The sequence below is a fragment of the Xiphias gladius genome, chromosome 18 (assembly GCF_016859285.1).
Source record: "Xiphias gladius isolate SHS-SW01 ecotype Sanya breed wild chromosome 18, ASM1685928v1, whole genome shotgun sequence".
Taxonomy (NCBI): domain Eukaryota; kingdom Metazoa; phylum Chordata; class Actinopteri; order Istiophoriformes; family Xiphiidae; genus Xiphias; species Xiphias gladius.
In genome coordinates this window covers 30,005,378-30,020,377 of record NC_053417.1, presented here as the reverse complement: position 1 = coordinate 30,020,377, position 15,000 = coordinate 30,005,378, and the positions used below count along the sequence as shown (strand labels likewise).

The 15,000-nt window shown below is 47.9% G+C and overlaps 2 protein-coding genes across 7 annotated transcripts in view; one reads left to right on the top strand and one right to left on the bottom strand.

The window, feature by feature from the left end:
• Positions 1–6,194, top strand: part of tfe3a (transcription factor binding to IGHM enhancer 3a) — a 10,267-nt gene extending 4,073 nt beyond the window's left edge. The window contains 4 exon segments of the mRNA XM_040151823.1: positions 57–140; positions 376–451; positions 992–1,139; positions 1,814–6,194. Coding sequence (XP_040007757.1) covers positions 57–140; positions 376–451; positions 992–1,139; positions 1,814–2,215 — 710 coding nt within the window. The 3' untranslated portion in view covers positions 2,216–6,194.
• A 1,553-nt stretch (positions 6,195–7,747) lies between these two features.
• Positions 7,748–15,000, bottom strand: part of zgc:113363 (uncharacterized protein LOC791449 homolog) — a 9,279-nt gene continuing 2,026 nt past the window's right edge. For 4 of the 6 annotated variants that reach the window (XM_040153986.1, XM_040153987.1, XM_040153988.1 and 1 more), the window contains 3 exons: positions 14,131–14,268; positions 13,817–14,035; positions 7,748–10,187 (listed from right to left, as the gene is read on the bottom strand). In XM_040153986.1, the coding sequence (XP_040009920.1) occupies positions 9,910–10,187; positions 13,817–14,035; positions 14,131–14,268 (635 nt within the window). In that variant the 3' untranslated portion in view covers positions 7,748–9,909. The remainder of the gene's footprint in view (positions 10,188–13,816; positions 14,036–14,130; positions 14,269–15,000) is intronic. The other 2 variants (XM_040153990.1, XM_040153991.1) reach the window with 1 other exon arrangement.

Sequence of the window (15,000 nt, the reverse complement as noted above, 5' to 3'; positions counted from 1 at the left end):
TTTCAGATGACAGAGAATCTTCCCGCTTCACAAACCTGTGTCGTTTCATTCATAAAACATCTGTGATCTTGTTGTTGTTGTAGATGTGGAGACCAAAGCTCTGATCAAAGAGAGACAGAAGAAGGACAACCACAACCTCAGTGAGTCCTAGAGCATTACGCCACTAATAACTGACCAGACAGTGTATTGATAAACTGTTGGTGTTGAAAACGTCACGGAGTTTTAAATTCCTGATATCTGTGGTGATTGACAGCTGAGAGTCTGCTTCTTTCTTCTGTTTTTTAATCTTTGATTTCATCATGTTTCTGTTCCTGATGCAGCAGCTCTGGGTCTTTTTAGCCCGACGTAATGTAAATGATGCTTTTCATGTTTCAGTCGAGAGGAGGAGGAGGTTCAACATCAACGATCGGATCAAAGAACTTGGAGGGCTCATCCCCAAATCCACTGACCTGTCAGTAAACACTCATCCTCTCACTCCCCTGTATCACTGTAGTCCTAGCTCTAGTAATACAACACCGCAGTTGCAGTACAGAACCAAAAACCACATCGGACACGAGTGATTATTCGCAGTATTTCTATATGTCGTGAAGTATGCGTGGAGGGGCCGAGTTCTGACGGGAATAATGTGATATTTCATGGCCTCAGTCATCTGACGTCAGATCGCTCGTCGTCCTTACTGTCGCGATTAGGATCCGTTTTCCCGCAGTGTTGAGGTAGTTAACGCGTCATTCTTCGAACGTAACTTTGCTATCACGAGGTAATGAGATCACTAACTCATGATCTTACAGTGGCGCATAATTAATTATGAATGATCATTTTTGAATTGTTACTACTATCTGCTTTATGTATTGATATAAGTGCACAGTCTGGATATTTATATATTTAATGACCGAATGATTTCAGATACAGCCCCGGTTGTCGTCCCGCTGCATCTCGTTATACTCGTTAGTGCTGTGTGTTAACGAGGCGTGGCCTGTGATTGGTTGAACAGGGAGATGAGGTGGAACAAAGGAACCATCCTGAAGGCGTCGGTGGATTACATCCGCAAACTGCAGAAAGAGCAGCAGAGAGCCCGAGAGATGGAGGAGAGACAGAGGAGGCTGGAGAACACCAACCGCTCCCTGCTGCTCCGCATTCAGGTATTCGGTGTTCACGTGGACTCCAGACCGTTGCTGCGGTACAGACGGGAAATAGTGAAACCGGGTCCTTTCCCAAATACTAACAGAGGCATGTTTGAGATCACCTGTATTTAAAACACACAGAGGTCAGTCTGCTTTTATTCCAGAAGACAGAGACTCTGCCTCCAGACCAGCTGAACCTGTGTGAGGAAAACACAGGTGACTCATTCACCTGACTGAGGTCAGTCCTCGGACGCAGCAGGAGCAACAACACACAGCAGCCTCTGAAGACGAGGGACTGTATAACAATGGCTGTGGCTCCTAAATGTTTAATGTGATATTTTTGTCAAACCCCTTGAATTAAAGCCGAAAGTCTTCACTTCAGTCCCGTCTTGATGGATTCCTTTCGGATCCATCGTGGCGGCGAACAGCGCCAGGGTTATGAAAATTGTCCCGCTGTCCAAATACCTGTGTACCTCAGCGTATCTCGCTCAGTATTGGTCTGTCAGTGACGGTAAATGTCGGGACAGAGAGGTCAAAGGCGGTTGAGTCTCCATCAGTGTCCAGAGCCTCGGAGCTCTGCTGGTTGACTGTTGATGTTAGAAAAATGACAGTCGGCTGCTGGGACGCGAGTCGAGCTGCAGGATTTTGAAGCGAACGATAAAAAATCCTAAACCTTTGTTCCTTTGTTGTAGGAGCTGGAGCTTCAGGCTCGCCTCCACGGCCTCTCCTCCTCCTCCTCCTCCTCGCCTCCCCCCACCTCCTCCTCCTCCTCTCTGGACCCCCAGGCCCTGCTCTCCCCCACACTGCCTCACCCCTTCTCCTCCTCCTCCCCTTCCTCCTCCCTGGTGACTCCCTCCCTGGGTCTGGACGCCCTGAGCTTCGTGGAGCTGGACGAGCCCCGGGGAGCCTCCACAGTCTTCTCCCCGGACCTGATGTCTGACGTGGGGCTAACGGAGCTCCACGGCCTGGGAGACATCCTGATGGAGGAGGGGGGAGGAGGCGGAGGAGGGGTGATGTCCGACCCCCTGCTGTCCTGCGGAGCCTCGAAGACCAGCAGCAGGAGGAGCAGCTTCAGCATGGACGAGGACCTCTGATGACATCATTACACACGCAGGGATCTGATTGGCTAGAGCTAGAGGCAGGACTACGACCAGAGTTTTTTTAATTTTTATGGTTTCATAGAGATATTTTTAATCGGTGACATCATCCAGACAAACAACGCACAAACGTGATGTCACCTGGAGCAGCTTTCTACTGTGTAGCCATGGTAACCACTGTGAATTCCCTAGTGTGACCAAGGCAACCGCTTGTTCTCCAGTGTCTCCATGGTAACCACGATGTGTCTTATAGTTTTTCCATGATAACCGACACGTCCCCCACTGTCACCACGGTAACCGTGGTAACTACTGTGTCTTCCAGTGTACCCTCAGTACCAGGTATGTGTTCTCCAGTGTCACCGTGGTAACAGCTGTGTCGTCTCACCTCTGTCAACATCGGCCCAGAAACGACAGACCAGAAGCTGATTGGCTATTAATGAACAAACTCGCAGTTGATTGGTCGACAGCAGCGGCTGATCGATAATTCTCAATCAGTTCAGTGAAAATGAAAATGGGTTTTAAAGTTTTTTAGGAATCTGAATGTGTTGGCGTTTTAGTGCAGGAGGAACAAGGTTTCTGTTTGTTTTCACCGTCAACGAAGAATTTACGCGTCAGAATGAACGAGGGTTCGTTTTAAAGTCTCTGCAGCGCGACGAACGTGAAACACACACGTGTTCTCTGATCGAGTTTCTTGTCTTAATTCGTCATGGTTGCTGTTAAAGGTCCCATATATGACACCTCTCCGGTGTTTCATCGGAAGTTTTGATGTCAACCTGAAAATATGTTTGTGGTTTTAAGCACCAAAAACCGTCTCAGTGTAGTTTTACATCTCCTTCTCTCAGCCAATCAGCAGAGAGGCTCTGAGCCTCTCGGGCAGCTGGGACGCTAAGAGTGGAAGACCACATGCACGAAACATGCTTTGCCGGGGCAGCAGCCACGAAGACGGAGCTCTGACTCCAGGCTGCGGGTAAGCGAGTTTACGGTCCTCGCACACACGGACGTGATAAGAGCTGCTTCTCAGTCCGAGTGTCGCTCACGAAACCACCAAACTGACAAAATGCGAAACTTAAACGGCACGATAAAAGTGCTCCGACGATCGGTGGAAGATTTTCACAAAGATTAAAAGCCGAAAAGATCGTCTGACAGGATGAACAAGAAGAGTCGTTAATGGAGATCCATCAAAAAGCAAAATAAGAAATAAAAAAACAGCAGATTTCAGGCAAACACTCCAGAGAAACCAAATCCTGCAACGGTGGCCGGCTGGTCCGGTTGGGCCGTGCCGGACTGTTTCGTTCTGACATCACTGAGTTACGTTAGTCCTGACGGCTCCTTTACAGGCTCGGTTTCTGAAGACGGGCCGCGTGCCATTCTCCGTAGACGGAGCGTTTGATACGTTCTCAGTTATTACACAGAACCTAGACCTGGTTTCTGATCGAGGAGACATGGAAATCTCACTTTCTACAATAGGGGACCTTTGTTATCCATTGTGTTTGACCAATCAGCGACCTGCAGCACTGTAAACTGTGTCCTGATTGGTCCACGGTACAGTCAGCAGCTGAGAGACTCTGAGTCCCAGAAACTAAAACCTATGGTCCTCTTGTCCACTTGGTGTGGAAGACCGCTCCCTCCAGGGAGAAGAAAAAACTGATGAACAGTCTGAGTAAGAAAAAATAAAAAATCACACCCAAAGTCAAATGAAGTCAGTAATTAAAGGAAATCCATGGTGGCTCAGGGACTTAAGGTGTCCCTGGTTCAGTTTGTTGCATTTTGTCCAAATCTTAGATAAAGTCCAAAAAACACATGAAAAAAATGCTAATTTAAAACAGTGACTCGCTCAAATGAAAATATTAAATGCAAAGTCAAAATTCTGACTAAATATTTGATCCACTTGACTTTAAAAGTCTGAGTCAAAACCGGATTTACGATCTCATCATTATGTTTCCAGAAAAGTTCCTCAGGTCATGGCCACACCTGGCCACGCCCCCATCTGTGATGTCACAGCAGGTGTCTCACCTGCAGCGGCATCAAACGATTCACGGTCAAAACCCCAAAGTAGAAACCTGGGGTTCAGTCTGAAAGCGGCGTGAGACGGCGCGAGACGGGTTTCCAGGTGCGTTACCGCTCGGCTGGCGGGCGTGTTACCCAATCAGCAGCGACGTGTATAAACCCCGCCGTACGGAAAAGGCGGTGCGCGTGCGTAACCTGGCAGGTTGTCCAACGCTTCACCGTGCCCCCGGTGTTTTATAGTGTTCTTCACCAGTTTAACCAGCAGGTTTGTTCTCACCTGCGACTGTGGTTTGAAGACTCACTTTGGACTAAAGATGTTATTCTCGAGATGTCACGGACAAAAACCGTCGAAACAAGTGCAGACCTGGAGTCTGCGTAGTGGAAGAAAAACCGGCCGGTGTCTGTCGTGACTCCCTCAGCTCAGTGCTGCGAATGAGGAATATTGTACATAAACACCCGAGTCTAGAATCACTGTGCTGGAAACAAACTGCGAGGAGACAGTTCAGCGGAAGAGAGGGAAACGTTAGCTGGTTGTTTACTGCGCGTCGGAGGAACACACCTGTTCAGGTGCATTTTCTTGTTCATTATTCAGTTGTTATCTCTTGTTACTGATGCATGTGTTTTCTGTTTGAAATGAGCTTCAGAGGAAACAGAAGGGAAACTTTAACTCAGTCCATCATCATCAGCATCATCAGTTAAAGGACTGTAACGCTGTTTTTTCTCCAGATTCTGGGTTGTTCATTTTCCCAACCATCCATCAGTTTTTCAGTGATTTTCCCTCCTTCCAGAGCCGCCGCTGTGCTCGGTGTGTCTGTGTGAAAATCAGCCTGTCAGCGGTTTTACTGTGTCTCTGTCAGCTTTTTAAAATCTCCCGTTAAAGCTCGGACACCTGAGATTTGAGGAAACGCCAACAACAGACAGCTTCAGTGTTTGATTGTTTGTCCTCTCCAGTGTTGCCAGATTTGAGAAAGACTTGTCCAGTCAGAGCCCAGAACCCGTCCAGTCGTTTTAAAATGAGCCCAATTTTACACTCTCATTTGTCCAAATATATATCTATGTGTGAAATACGAGTTTAAATATCAGTATAATTAGATGATTTTTTTTCTACAAAGTCTTTCCGGATAATGTTACATTAAACATTAAAAGTCTTCACTTTTGGAAAATGACGCTGTGATCAGCTCCTGTTGCAGTGCAGCCACTGATGTCCAGACGACTACCACTGGGTCACTGTGATACTGAAGGAAACTTAAAAACGGGAAGATTCTGAATGAAGTTCTGCAGCCTCCTTTTCCTCTGGTTTCTCAGTGGATTTCTGGAGCTTTACTGCGGAGGGACATCAGAGATCATGACGTCCTTGCTGCAGTCTGTCTCTGGGTGTTTTACAGTGTCTCACCTTAATGTCCTCCGTGAGCTGTGTCACTGTCACTGCAGCGGCTGCGGCCGTCGATCGTGTTGATCAGCAGCTTCCTGTTGTTTGCAGATCACCTGTATACGCCTGTCCCTCTCACCTCACACGGCGTCTTTGCCTGTAGGTATAAAACGCCCCAATGGTACAAAAAGTAGATGAAATCACAACAACCTGCCCAGATCTATTTTTACCTCCCAGTCAGCCCAGTCTGGCAACACTGGCTGAGATCTGGATCCACCTCAGGATCCTGTTGGTGGCTCCCTCACTGAAGCAGAAATATTAAACCGTGGTCGGAACAGAAAGCCATAAACATTTCTGTCTGTTACATGAGATGATGTTAGTGATGTGACTCCGGTCACCATAGCAACGGGAGCCTCTGAGCCAGCTGTCAGTCTTCGGGATCAGATAAAGGGATTCACGTCTGTCTTCTATTACTGTTTTGATTTATGCCATTTATGTGTTTCATCATGTTAACACCTGTAGTCTGAATGTGATCGCTTTCTTTTTATAGATCATTTATGTTTCAGATTCAAACTTTTATATAGAAATAAAGTCACTTGAGAAAATCAGGTTTTGTCTCTATTTACCTTTTGTTTCCTCACAAACGAGTTAAAGCAGCAGGTTTCTATAATAAGAATAATACATTTTATTCATACAGCAACATACTTCAACCGTCAGTGAATAAATGTCGGGATAAACACATTAAAACATGCAAATGGAACAAAGTGAACCTGAACCACAGATACAGAAAATGGATGCACGGATAAAAATCTGATGTCATGAAAGCAAAAAAGATAAGAGATTAAAACTAGTGTGTCAGCAGAAAGTTTAAATCTCTTCCGGACAGACTGGTGGTTGACAGGTAAGTTTCAGTGTAAAAACTAATAAATACGTGAAAATAAAATTCAGTTACAGCGAATTCTTATACATTTCCCCATAACAGGCACAAATAAGACAAGGACTTCATAAGTTTTACGAGCAGATTAACGTTATCGTTATATTCATTTACAAATATATTCATTGGAGTAAATCGATAAATGTACGTGTGTGTACGAAGAACTCAACAAGAAATCCCAATATTATTGATAAATTCAGTCATTTTCTCCTCCACAGTAATCCCATGTTGCATATGAATATTCCATGTTAATTTCTTTATGATGGAGCCCAGCAACAGGTGAGTCCCAGCTGAGTTCATGAGTGATGCCGATGTGTTCAGGGGACGGTGAGGTGTTGGAATCTAATCTTACATTTTCTTTTTCTTCATGTTCTCTGTGATGATCTCAGGTCTGGAGCGCTAAGATTTCAGACTGACACTGGTGTCATTATTCTCTCAGTCTGGTTTGGGTTTGACCCTTCATTGTTGTGGACTTTTGGAAATTCAGAAGCTCAGAGTCACTTCACATGAAAATGATGTGAGTACTGAAAGTCTGTTTTGATTATATAATGTGTTGGACACAGCTCACGGTTTAGCTACGGAGCTTTGGTTCTTTCTTGCCGTTGGTAGTCGGACTGCATGTTTAAAACACGGGGGAGAAACCTCGCCACAAGGGCTCAGGTCCCAAAACCAGTTCCAGCTTCTTTCTCCTGCTGCATCTTTCTAAGGTGCCTGTTCCATGTTGCGTCTCAGATGAGCACATCCTTCTCAACCCGTTTCAGTCTGGTTTCCGGCAGACGCGCTCAACAGAAACGGCTCTTCTCAGAGTCTCAGATGATCTCTTGATGCAAGGAAGTGTTGCTCCTGTTGGATCTGAGTTCTGCTGCTGATTCTGTGGGCCACTCCATGTTGGTTGGAGGCTCAGACAATGGATGGATCTCTGGTTCTCCTCTTACCTTTCAGACAGGACATTTTCAGGCCCTGTTCAAAACTCTGTCTTGTGGTGTTCCCCAGGGTTCTGTCCTGGGTCCGGTTCTGTTTGCCTCCTACATGCTTCCTCTCAGGCAGATATTAGGTAGAAATCTCAATTACGCGTCTCATTTAAGCTTCAAATTGTCATAAAACTCTCCGTTCTTATGTCTTTATTCTCTGCTGCTGCTGCGATGCACAAACTGTGACCTCACGCCAGTGATGATCACATCAAGTATCAACCCCCCCCACCCTCCCTCTGTCTGTCACACTGTGAAGTTAACTAATGTTTTATCGTGAAAACATATCAGTTTGTCAGTCTGAGCACCAGGTGGCAGTAATGGGCAAAGTTCAGTTTGCTGCTGAGCTTTCACAACCGCAGCAACAATCAGAATCGGTTTACACACGTTACTGTGAGTCGACTGGATCGTTCTCTTTACTTCATGTTTCTGAAATATCTGACCTGCATCATGGAGAAGAGACACAGTGCCAAAGCCTCACATCTCCAGCAGCACCTGTGGTTAAAGATCCTCATTGACACGATCATTATGAACACGTGACGAAGAACATTGAAATGTTTGGCCTGATGACCCTGGCGACCCATCGGGACTTTCTCCGTGGACAAAGATGTTCTCCTGGTAAGACGCATCACTCTGTCTGTGTTTCCGGCTCTCTCTCTCTACAGCACCTCTTTGCAACCTTTGCTGTCAGTTACAGCAGAGCAGTGTCTACTAGTGACCCCTGTTTATCTGTCTCTGGTTTAGGATCAGGTCAAACACAGGGATTTTTACTCTCCCGGTTTATATTTGTATATTCTTGCTAATAAAGTCAAGATTAGAGGAACGTTTTAAACATCGGCAAGAAAGAAGTTTAGTTTCGTAATGCATAAATGTTTTTTCTCCTTTTCTATCCTGTTAAAGATGACACAACCCCTCAGATTGATCCTGTGACCTCTCGGAAGGCCCTGGCCCTCGTGTTTGAACCTCTTTTTAACATCAGAGTGGAGTGACGATGTGGCGAGAGAGAGAGAGTGAGTGCGTGTGTTTTTCTCTTTGATGTTGGGCATCCCAGAGGTCAGAGGTCAGCTGGTGTTGCCATTTCAGTGATTTCCTGTTTCCTGTTTGGATGTCCTGGCACGTTGCTTCAACAAACACCCACTTCCTGTCCCTGCAGGACCTACTTCCTGTCACGCCCGACCCCGCCCCCTCCTGACCTGTCAATCACAGGCACAGAAAAACCTCGGACGCTGTCAGAGAGTGAACATGGGGTTTATTTCTGCAGCAGTAGTTTCACAGACCCAAAGTTACAGCGGCCTGAGCAACGCTTCGCTGAGCCCTGAGCTGTGACCGTTAAACGCAGGACGTCTCATTATCACCAGTAGCAGAGCATCAGGTCTCCGTGGCTTTATGTGATTAGTTCAACACATCATCACCTTTACTTCATGTATTAACCTACATGCCACCAAATGACCTGGATTCCAGTCAGATAAAAAGAACTGACTCTCTATAACCTTCGAACTGTCCGCTTCGGTGTTTCGAACAGCCTCAGGCCTCTGGTCTGGGACCGGGCTCTGGTCTGGGACCGGGCTCTGGGACCAGGCTCTGTTCAATCAGAGAAGGCCAACGTCAGGGGCGGGAGCTCGCGGCTGTCGATCAGTATGTGAATGTGCTTCTGGTCTACGACTCCTCTGGCGCCGAGGCTTCAGGCTGATATTAGCTGCTGGAGGACGTGGCTACGTCTGACTCACGGGCTGGTGAGCTCCCGATCCCTACATCGGCCGAGACGGCGAACACATCGAGGATGCAGGTGAAGGGCCGGGCGGAGCGATTTGAAGCCTTATTGGAAAGTGTTAGCAAATATGCACAGTTCGTAGAGGTAGACAGCCAGATGTATGAGTCAGACGCTGACGCTAAACATTTCTCCAAATTCCAACACTGCAAAAGTCCAGAATCTCCGAGGACTGCTGGAACCACCTCGGATTGAAATCGGTGCCAAGGTTTTTTAAATTCTCCCTTTCACGGTCTGATTGATGCATCTCCTGCATGAACGTCAGATGAGCTCCACACCCCGACGATCCACCTCTCTACATAACACAACTCCTCCGTGTGTTGAAGCTCTGAGACCTACTGGCCTGGGATGGTGATCTCGGTCTGTCCGGTTCCGACCAGTGAGCTGAATGTTACATGTGCGTGAATTTTACAGAGACACAAAGCAGTGAGTCGAAGAACATTTTCTGTTCAGTCCGTGATTCACATAAAAACAACTGGAAAAACAAAGAAAAGCTTCCGGCTTTCTGTGAGGATCAAGGAAGGAGAATAACATAGTGTTTTTCCAGGACGAGCCAGGTCTTCACACGCAGCAAAGACGGTCTGAGTAAAGTCCCGCTCGTAGTCTCTCTGACATCATCTTGTAGTCCGTCTCTGATTGGCTGCTCTATGAGGGGAAGCAGATGGAGCAGCACTCCAGACAGATCTCCAAGCAGTCGGACGAGCCGCAGCAGTCCTCCATTATCCCACAATCCAACACGGCCTGACACGCCTCCTCTGTACAGGCCGCCTCCCCCGCCGCCGCCTCCATGCAGCGGCAGCAGCCAACCGCAGCATCGCAACAACCGGCCCCGCCCACTCCACACGCCAGACACTCGACCACAGCCGAACACATGGACAGCACTTCGCAGAACAGACAGGCCAGGAGACAGTGAACGCAACAGTCTGTGGAGACAGTCAGAACAGACGGGCCATGAGACAGTGAACGCAACATTCTGTGGAGACAATCAGAACAGACGGGCCATGAGACAGTGAATGCAACATTCTGTGGAGACAGTGAATGCAACATTCTGTGGAGACAATCAGAACAGACGGGCCATGAGACAGTGAATGCAACATTCTGTGGAGACAATCAGAACAGACGGGCCATGAGACAGTGAACCCAACATTCTGTGGAGACAGTGAAAGCAACATTCTGTGGAGACAATCAGAACAGACGGGCCATGAGACAGTGAATGCCACAGTCTGTGGAGACAATCAGAACAGACGGGCCATGAGACAGTGAATGCAACATTCTGTGGAGACAATCAGAACAGACGGGCCATGAGACAGTGAACGCAACATTCTGTGGAGACAAACAGAACAGACGGGCCATGAGACAGTGAATGCAACATTCTGTGGAGACAAAGACGATCAGGACAGACGGGCCAGGAGACATTGAATGCAACAGTCTGTGGAGACAATCAGAACAGACGGGCCATGAGACAGTGAACGCAACATTCTGTGGAGACAATCAGAACAGACGGGCCATGAGACAGTGAATGCAACATTCTGTGGAGACAGTCAGAACAGACGGGCCAAGAGACAGTGAACGCAACAGTCTGTGGAGACAATCAGAACAGACGGGCCATGAGACAGTGAACGCAACAGTCTGTGGAGACAGTCAGAACAGACGGGCCATGAGACAGTGAATGCAACAGTCTGTGGAGACAATCAGAACAGACGGGCCATGAGACAATGAAAGCAACATTCTGTGGAGACAGTCAGAACAGACGGGCCAAGAGACAGTGAATGCAACATTCTGTGGAGACAATCAGAACAGACGGGCCATGAGACAGTGAATGCAACATTCTGTGGAGACAGTCAGAACAGACGGGCCAAGAGACAGTGAATGCAACATTCTGTGCAGACAATGAAAGCAACATTCTGTGGAGACAGTCAGAACAGACGGGCCATGAGACAGTGAATGCCACATTCTGTGGAGACAGTCAGAACAGACGGGCCATGAGACAGTGAATGCAACATTCTGTGGAGACAAAGACGATCAGGACAGACGGGCCAGGAGACATTGAAGGCAACAGTCTGTTGGGACAGAGACGATCAGTCGTCCCTTGGATGGAATTATTGTCAGTTTTTCCCTCAAATCGATTTGTTGTTCTAACATTGGCCCTGAAACCTTTTAGCCCTGAGTTCAGTCTCTCAGGTACAGCACTGACTTCAGTAAACAGCAGAGGAGACAGTCTGTGAGGACAACAGGAGCATTGGACAAAAAAAGTCTGCTAGTAAGTGGACCTTGAGTTAAGAAGTTAGAGTTTTGATGACTGCTGTTCTTCTTCTTCTTCTGTGAGAATACTCATCTAAACATGACAGGAGGAAAGGATTGAGGTTCTTCTTGGTTTTTACCAATTTTAACCTAAGAAATACTTTTTAAAAAGGGACACATCGGTTGAAAGTGGATTTCACCCAGAGTCGGTGTCTCCACTGAGGAGATTGTTGTGTTTCCTCCGTTCACTGCAGTTTACAGTCAAAGTAAATCATGAAAATGAAAGAGAAGAATGAGAGAAAATGAACACGAGCTGCCGATTCTGCCCCAAACTCCAACAGTTAAACATCAAAAACAACAGACGAGGAGCCTGGAACTGATCTGACAACACAGCCCTGCTTTCATCCTGTCGCTCTGTAGCGGGTTTGGGTGGAGGAGGGTGGTGGTTGGTAGAAACCAGACCAACTGATGCTGGGAGGGGTCACCGGCCTGTGTGTGCTCAGCGGAGATAAGACGACCTCCGTGTTGGAGTGTGTTCAGCTGATAAACAGTGAGATCAGAGTGTGTTCGGCTTTCTGCTTCCTGTCACACTCGAATAGTCTGTCTGTCTGTCTGTCTGTCTGTCCGTCCCTCTGTCCCTCCGTCCCTCCGTCCCTCCGTCTGTCTTTCTTTGTCTCTCATGCTTTATTGGCCTGAAAGCATCAAAATGCAATTTAGCCAAAGCAAAAGAACAATAAATCCCCAACATGTATCGTATATATATTAATGATACATTTACAGTCTCTTCTGTGTGTGTGTCTGGGTCATTTGCTGCCCCTCAGGTTGTGGCACGCTGACATACACTGGTTAGCGAGATTTGCCCCGTCTCCATCTCCCAGGAGTATTTTTAATTTGGAGACGTCATTTTTACCCAGAGTTGAACTGGTCAAAGTAAAAGTTCCTTATTTCACTGAATGATTTTCATTTTAGGAGGAAGTGCGTCTCTGTCTCAACCTCACCTGTCCAACAGTGACCACATGTTCAGTCTCCTTTCGGTCGTCATGGTTTTTTGTGTCTTCCTTGTGCGGTTGCCAGGTTGCGGTCACTGAGCCTGGACTTGGTCAGGACCTGCCTCTACTTTCTGTCTCTGATAGTTAAGAGATATTCAGCCAGTTCATCGTCTCTGTTTAGGGACAGGTAACGTTCTAGGCAACTGTGGCTTTTAGTTTCTCCGTCCCAGTGTCTCACTCAGGTTTCTTTACAGCTCTGACTGGTCCTCGGAACCAGTGATGGTGTGAGACTGGTCAGAGTGTGTTTGAGAGGGGGCAGTTGGTCTCGGCCCCAGCTGACATAAGGGGCTCTTTTCTGGGCTCGGCTCCTGGGTTTGGAGGGCGCCTGGGGGTCTGGATCTAAGGTGTTTAAAAATGTTAGGGCTCTCTTTTGAATGTTAGTCGTCAGTGAGCATCTGCCTGATTCTGCTGTTTTTCTTTTTAGATGTAAAATGTATCTGCAGAATTCTGCCGGTAGAGATTCTGTTGGGTGTCGATCCAACAGGTTCAGCTGTGGTGGTCCAGTGGCCCCCGTGCTTCACTAGCATGTAGCACAATGGGCTGGACAACACCATCGAATATTTAAGCCAGATTTTAACTGGGAGTTTGTCATAACATTTTCTCCTCATTGCATTTAGAGCTGTTGGAGCTCTTTCTCTTAGTGCCTTCACTGCCCTGGTGAAACTTCCTGATGCTCTCATGGTTGTACCGAGGTAGGTACAGCTCACACTGGGTTCAGTGGTTTGATTATTTACGGTGAGCTGGTATTTGTTCCCCTGTCATCTGGGGGAGTTTTGAAAATTCATGATATTGGTTTTGTTCACTGCCAGGGCCCAGTTCTGGCAGGAGAACAAGGTCATCGGCATTAAACAGGGACTTCACCAGGAGCAGCACATCGATCCGCCTGAACAGCAGGTTCGTTTATATACACAATCAATGATGTCAGACTTAAGCTGCAGCCCTGACCAACGCCGCTTCTCTGGTTGAAGAAATCCTTTAATTTCTGACAGCGTTAGCCTGGCTAATGCTAATGTTATCTGAGCACAAAGAAAACTGAACCACCAGGGGCCGGCGTTAACGTTTCGTCGGCCCTTTGGCGGAGGAGCTCCGCTTACGTTGTAATCGTCGGTAGAGCGGCGACGTCGGTAACGTTAAACGAGCGGAATCTAGCGCTAGCTAACGTCAGTCTCCACGGAAATGACATTTAAGCCTAACGTCACCCCCGAACGCCCCGAGCCTGAGCGGGCCGTCCCGTGCCCACAGACACGAGCTGATTCGCTCACCGTCTCCGGCGACCTCCTTTATGTGGGCGGCGTCAGTCTTGGAGGAGGTGTGGCTTTTAGTGGAGGAGAGACGCTTCTGATTGGTGCTCGGACGACGATGATGATGATGATGATGAGGAAGGCTGCAGCTGCGTCCGTTACAGGTGGATGAGCGAGAAGGAGGAGGCGGAGGAGGAGGAGCACAGACAGGAGGAGGAGACACTGACGAGCTGTCCACACCTGGGAGATGGAGAGATGACATCACAGATGACATCACAGACGACACCGTGAACCGGGTACACGGGGCTGGATTACACCAGGTGTTCAGCTCTTACCTTTGTGTTTTCGGAGTGCAGAGCTGGGCTGGGAGGGCAGGAGTCGAGAGACGTCACTGGTGGAGGAGCTGCCCGTCAGACAGTCATCACTGATGTCACCGTCCTCTGACCTATCGGAGAGAGGGGGTGGAGCCTCCTCTACAGGAAGAGGACGTAAAACATCAGCAAAGTGACGCGGGGTTTGGACTCCCTGAGCCGGTCTACGGAGGTAAAGGTGAGCTCAGGTGAGTCCGGCCAGGTTGGGTTTAAACTCCACAACACCGGTTTATTGCCTCCGGAGTTGTGGTTGGAGTGTGTTGGTTTTCAGAGCAGAGAAACTCTGCTTCACCTTCCTCGGGTTCAAACTCTGGACGGGACAAAAGTTCAACAGCTGCATCAAAGCTACACGGAGCCCGTGGACATAAGACCTCAGGAGAGAAGTCGACTACGACTCCCAGGGTGCCCTTCTCTGACCAACAGCCAATCACAGAGCTTCGCATTAGCAGTCACGATTCAGTTACTGACTCTGGATCAGTTTTAGATTCATTCGGTAACCGAGGCGACCTGTTTTAAATTCACTCCTGTTCAGATTCCCACCTCTGACCCCCTCCACGGTCACGGCAGCTGAGGCTTATGGGTACTGTAGTATTTACGTCATAAACCTGAGATTCTTTTCAGTAACATTCACCAGATCCAGAACCAGGAGAGGAACCGGAGTCCTCCCAGTCTGCCGCTCTTCAGCCCGACTGACCACGAGTACCAGGAGGAGGAGACGCGAGCAGCTAAGACTCGGACCCCGGCAAAGTCCTGCCGTCGTTATCAGTTTAAACCTTCGCCACATCAGGATTTCACCTCTTAATGTAACTGATTTTCTCCTCACCAACTATCAGA